Source organism: Schistocerca piceifrons, chromosome X (assembly GCF_021461385.2).
Source record: "Schistocerca piceifrons isolate TAMUIC-IGC-003096 chromosome X, iqSchPice1.1, whole genome shotgun sequence".
NCBI classification, from domain to species: domain Eukaryota; kingdom Metazoa; phylum Arthropoda; class Insecta; order Orthoptera; family Acrididae; genus Schistocerca; species Schistocerca piceifrons.
In genome coordinates, this window is record NC_060149.1 from 529,088,589 (window position 1) to 529,094,600 (window position 6,012).

Below are 6,012 nucleotides of genomic sequence, written 5' to 3' on the forward strand. Positions count from 1 at the left end.
TTAACCAGACGGTGAAATGCCGATGCAATAAAGCTGCACACAGAAAAAACACGAATTAGTCGGACTGAGTGAAGTTCATCAAACACTATCAACCACCAGCTACTGCTGCTCAAGGTACACAACACGACCAAGGATTTTAGTCAAAGTAGGTTCAGCGCAGAAATTCTGTAAAACTACAGGTTCTTCGCTGACTTTCAAGGGCAGCGCAGTCGATGGAGACTACAGAAGAACGGGCTTCCCCAGGGAAGCGAGTTGGCTCCAACCCTATTCAATAAATATGCAAACGACCAACCTATAGCCCCAAACATCAGGAGTTTCTTGTATGCTGATGACTTTGCTCTTGCCACTCAGACTCTGAATCGGTGGGAACACCCTCACGACTGCCCTTGATGATCTATCAAGATACTATAGCACAAATCAGCTTAAACCAAACCCCTCAAATACTCAAGTGTGTGCTTTTCATTTGAGAAATAGGGAAGCTACTCGATAGTTGATGATAGTATGCTCAGGAGTTGAGTTACGACATTGCTACACTCCAAAATACCTAGGAGTGACGCTGGACAGATCTCTCACTTTCAAGACACACTGCACGAATTTGCAAGTTGAAAGTTTCCACCAGAAACAATCCGTTAAGAAAATTGGCTGTATCACAGTGCGACAGTCAACCTGAAACCATCCGAACCTCTGCATTTGCATTACCCTATTACGCAGAAGAGTATACTTGTTCTGTTTGGTATAAATCATCAGATGCCAAACAGGTAGGCGTAACTCTCAACGACACCTGCAGAACTATAACAGGTTGTTTGAAATCTACTCCTGTCGCATGGATGATCACCTTGCAGGAATAGCACCACCTCCAATTACAAGAGAAGCTTAAGAGGCATTTGTTGATGTGGCAATATTACTGATGACAGGTTTTGTATTAATGATTTAAAAAGAATATAAGATAATGATTTCAAAATTATGTTGCAAGAGTTTGCAGTTTTCGCTGAGTGTTTTTTGAAATTTTTTTCCATTAACCTTTTTACAGTAGTTGTTTAAAAATATATTGACACCAACCCAAACAACACTTTTCATTATTGCCTGGGATGAATGTCCATTGCAGCATACCCCATCAAATAATAAAAAGTCATTTTCGTGAAGAGTAGCAAGTGCTACTGCACAGGCAATAGTACGTTGATTCGTACAGGCAAGAAAATCTCTTTCATGTTCTTTGAGAAGTTTGCTGATGACAATATAAGTGTAGACAATCATATTTAAAATAGTGTCTGATGGGTATTTTAGTCCTCCATGATCAAGTCTCTGTATCAAACTAAAATGTTCGTTTATTGGCAACTCCTTTTCAATCACAATTTCATTAAGGCAACTCTCACATTTCAGCTTCTTAATCACTGCATGAGCACAGTAGCCTGCAATGAAAGTTAAAGACGTTGCAATATCTTTCACTGAAAGAACATCGTCTACAGTTACACTGACTTCTATGTCTAATGTGTCTGTTTCTTCAACTTCAGAAAACATAAAATTTTTTATGGCCCCTACTGTGATATTGCCATAGGAAGGAGAACATAAAACTAAAGGCATTACACTTTGAATTCGAAGCTTCTTTTCTGCTTCATAGACTTGTGTCACTGAAACATTGTATTGGGAACCTGCAAGCTGTCTATACTTTCCAAAACGCCGCTCAAACACATCTGTTTGTAGCTTGGCTGTCAGTAAATAGCTCATACTCTTCAGTACAGTATCGAGCAATCTCTACAACGGCATATGTTGTCTGCTGAATAGCAAAAAATGTTTCTTTTGTGAGAAACCCACTTGACAAACCCCTTGCTTTCCACACATCAAGCCAGTCTAGAAAATCTAGCAAAAATTGCATAGAAACGCTGTCAACGGATCTATATAAGGATTCTGTTTGTGTTTCCCTTTAAACACTGATTTCACATTCATGACATCAAACCATTTTGTTATTATTCGAATGTATTCTGCTGTTGATGGTGCATGACTCAAATCAAATTTATCACTAGCTACCTCAAGGCCCTCTGACACATGTCGATTGAATATCTGCAGCACTAGTTTCATGCTCTGTTTTTCTAACGATGTAGGGCAAAGTGATTTGAGAGACAATGTGTGCCAATATTTTACTAAAGAACTGGAATCTATGTCATAAATCCGTTTCAGTATTTTAAAAGAAGCTACAGAAAACTTATTTTCTTCCACTTCCTTTCTAACTGGAAACTGAGGATAAAACATATCTTTACCATCATTTTTTTGGTTCAGCCACACATTTCTTATGCATTTAACAATGTGTATGGCATCAATTAAAAATAAAAGAGGGCGATTAGGATCAGATGGATGTTTAAAAACTATATTAACAGCTTTATCCAGAGAAAACAAGGACATGGTTTTGCTATTGATTTTGTTGTTGTCAGTTACCACACAAAAAACCCTATAGCCTATTAGTTCAAGGCCATTTATTATGGCCAGTAGCACATCGTATAATGCATTAGATGAAATGGTTTTCACCGGTAAAATGTGAACAACATCCCTGTACAAAGACTTGACACTCTGCAACATAAATACAAACGCTGAATTTGCAGCACATTCCGAGTTATATGACATACCAAAAACACTACCTCCTTTATATTCCAAATAAGAATTTAGATGAATTTCATCTACACTCAAAACAACATTGACATCATCGCTGTTCATGTATTGAAATTTCTGTCTTGCATAGGACAGGAAATTACTTCCCCCAAGCCTTTCGTGAGATGGATTCACATTAAATTTGCTGCAGATCCTACACAGAGTGCTTGGATGTGGCATTTTCATTAATGAGCTGCTACATAAAAAATTGTAAGCATGAGATGAAATTGCAAATAGCAAACAACACAGTATCATAAATGTAGAATTAAACCTATGATTAAATTTCTTTACATTTATGAGACTATCTTGTTCATATATAAAGTCTACCATCTCCTTTTCACTCTCCTGTAAACTGTCTTTCAGCACGCCTAGACTGTCTTTCGCTATCTCTACAATACTATCTATAGAAGTTTCTGAGTGCCCACAATCTGTGTCTGAAAACTCCTGCAGTACACTGACAATTTCATGGTTATTGGTTACAATTACAGGAAAAGATCTTTTTCCTAATGTCTTAATTTGTACATCTTTCTTAAACAATGAAACATTTAAATTACTATCTATAACGACAGAATATGTGATTAATGGTGCTGGATTTCTTATTATCTTTAAAAAACAAACAAAATCACTGTGTTTTTCGATCACACTACACTCGTTGGGCAAATCCACTTCCTTCGTACGCAACATCAACTCTTCTAAAGAACTGAAGCTGAAAGTGTTTTCATAGTCCTTCTGTGATGCTAAACTATATTGTAACGCTGCAGCTAACTGCTCATTTTCAAGCTTTTTCTCCTCTGGCCCTTCACGTCTACTTTCTTCCTTTGAAAGGTAGGAAGGACAGTTTGGGAGTAGAGATGGAACTGCATCTGGTCTCAAACGTGGTTTGCGAAGGGGGGCTCTTAATAACTGACCAGTCCTTTCATCCACAATTTGTGTTTCCCAAATAACATCATCCTTGTGGAAGTGAACATGACATACCTGTAATTAAAAATGAATAAAAAATGAAAAAGGTGCTTACAACTGAATGTGATGACAATATTAATAGTGTGAAAACAATTTATGAATATAAAGTTAGTTTCTAGTTCTAAAATACAAATCGACTCCCAACTAAAATGCAGAAGAATACTCAAGTGATAAATGTGGCCATGGCATAGTAACTCTATAAAACAGTAACACTACAATATCAAAACACATGCAGTTACATGTCATGGCAACAAGCTCTTAAAGAGATGGTGAAATGAAGTAAGTACTTGCCCCATCAATAATTACAAACAGTGACTAATGTTTGTAGCATAATTCAATAACAGTGATAATTTTTTTCATAATTTAGCCTTGAAGCTCATATATTCACAAGAGGGGTGGGATTTTTGCTTAATGTCTTGCTCTATTCCCCCCCCCCCCCCCCACACACACACACACACCTCGGACACAAGAAAGCATGATGACACCAAACTCACACAGGTGTAATCCAAAGAAGCAACTGTGACACAGTAACAGAATGATACAAAGTAATTGTCACACTGTGTAACCTTTAGAACTATGAAATACTTAAAGGTAGTGCTTTTTATCAGATAGACACTGTTTTGCTTTTGATATCAGTTCATAACTTACATAAAAACTGACAGTATGATGAACTAATACATTGCCACTTATGTGCTACCTATTAGGCTAAACATGAGCACACAATTGCTTTCAAGTACTTTAGCTGTGTATCTATAAGACAGCTGTGTAGGCCACTGGCATGTATCTGAAATTCCAGACCCAGAAAGTAAGAATTTGTAAAATCCACAAGTATTTTTTATTTTTTACATGTTTTTACAGTTTCTCCCTTTGCATTTTGTGATGGCCTGTTAATCCATTCATGTACTCATTCATTTTTCCTGTCTATGGTTCACTGTTAAGTCTAAAGCCTACTATATTCCCTAATAGTAACATTCCTTGCAATGACTTCAAATTCCCACCAATAATTTATTAAAAACAAGCGACTGAGACACTGTTTTTACTTCATTTTCAATTTCTGGGTACACCACATTACTTGTTTTTGAACAGGCAACTTCCTAAAGACTTTTACAGCAAAAAGGAACACTAAATACAGAAGCAGAGTACATCGAAAATCGTCTGTATCTTAAGTGCACGTACTTAATTATAAACCGACTTTTATTCCTAACAACAGGCAGCATAAACAGTAAGTATAAAGATATACTGAGATATTTAACTACGTAAGTATGACTGTGCTTAGGCTATACTGGTTGAACTTGCAGAATACAGAATTCATATAACCTATACCAGCTAAACTGTAGAATTGCCAGGGCAAGAAAACGAAACGCTATTTTCTTCGGCACATATTCAGTTAAGATCTGATATATTAGTCAAAATGTCGCTGACCTTCCTTACTGCATAAGTGCCTATTCTTTGTTAGCACACTTAACCTCTTTTAAGAAATAAACAAAACAAATACTCACTCTTGAACTTGAAGAAGGAGTGAAGTTATCTCTGCGTATACTTGACAACCATTTCTTCCCCGTTGCTTCATCCTCCGGAAATTTAAACACGGTTACTTTTGGTCCACCGTCGTAATTTCCTCTACAATTCGGCACACAAGAACGATACGGCATTTTGCAGGCAACGAAATTTTCACAGGCAAAAAAAAACAGATCACCAGTTTAGTGCACAGAAACTAAACAACCAAATTACATACACTAACGCAGGAACACCATTCACTATAATAATAAACTGACGCGAAACTCGCCGAACGACTATTCACAAGCACTGTTCCGTGAAACTGTTGAAGAAGGGACTATGTGTATAGCCATCTTGTGAAGTCACGCACTACGTAGACAGGCTTTCTTTTACAGGGGGTGCTGGCTCGTTAGCATCAGCGTGGTGCCTCACAACAGCCGGAGCACGTGGTCCATCGAGCACGTGGCTGGGAATTCCTTGGTGAAGCTCTATGCCGGGAGTGCCAAAGATGGCGGACTTTGTGAAACCACAATGGCAGACATTTCACAGTTCGTATAGAAATTAATAGTAGCTATATGAATCATGATACCTGAAAAAACACGTGACGCTGTGCGCCGGGAGGGCCAAAGATGGCGGACTTCGTGAAACCTTAATGGCAGACATTTCACGGTTCATATAGAAATTAATAGTAACCAGGTGAATCATGATACGTCAAAAAGAAACACATACATTCTACATCTACATCTACTTCTATATTTATACTTTGCAAGCCACCCAACGGTGCGTGGCGGAGGGCACTTTACGTGCCTCCGTTTCCTGTTCCAGTCGCGTATGGCTCGCGGGAAGAACGACTGGCGGAAAGCCTCCGTGCGCGCTCTAATTTCTCTAATTGTACATTCGTGATCTCCTCAGGAG

At 38.1% G+C, this 6,012-nt stretch overlaps 1 protein-coding gene across 1 annotated transcript; it reads right to left on the reverse strand.

Moving 5' to 3' along the window:
• Window positions 1-5,264, reverse strand: LOC124722489 (THAP domain-containing protein 2-like). Its single transcript, XM_047247645.1, has 3 exons — window positions 5,100-5,264; window positions 2,968-3,615; window positions 1-33 (listed from the first exon to the last, which is right to left on the reverse strand). Exons 1-3 carry the CDS (start codon window positions 5,250-5,252, stop codon window positions 1-3), a joined length of 834 nt encoding a protein of 277 aa, XP_047103601.1. The 5' UTR covers window positions 5,253-5,264.
• Window positions 5,265-6,012: the final 748 nt, after the last annotated feature.

Excerpts from the sequence above, each read along its gene's own strand:
- LOC124722489 (XM_047247645.1), bottom strand. The coding sequence starts at position 5,252 with ATGCCGTATCGTTCTTGTGTGCCGAATTGTAGAGGAAATTACGACGGT. Across the intron at positions 3,616-5,099 it reads CTCCTTCTTCAAGTTCAAGA|GTATGTCATGTTCACTTCCA; the intron begins GTGAGTATTTGT and ends TTTTAATTACAG. Across the intron at positions 34-2,967 it reads AGGAGAGTGAAAAGGAGATG|CTTTATTGCATCGGCATTTC; the intron begins GTAGACTTTATA and ends TTCTGTGTGCAG.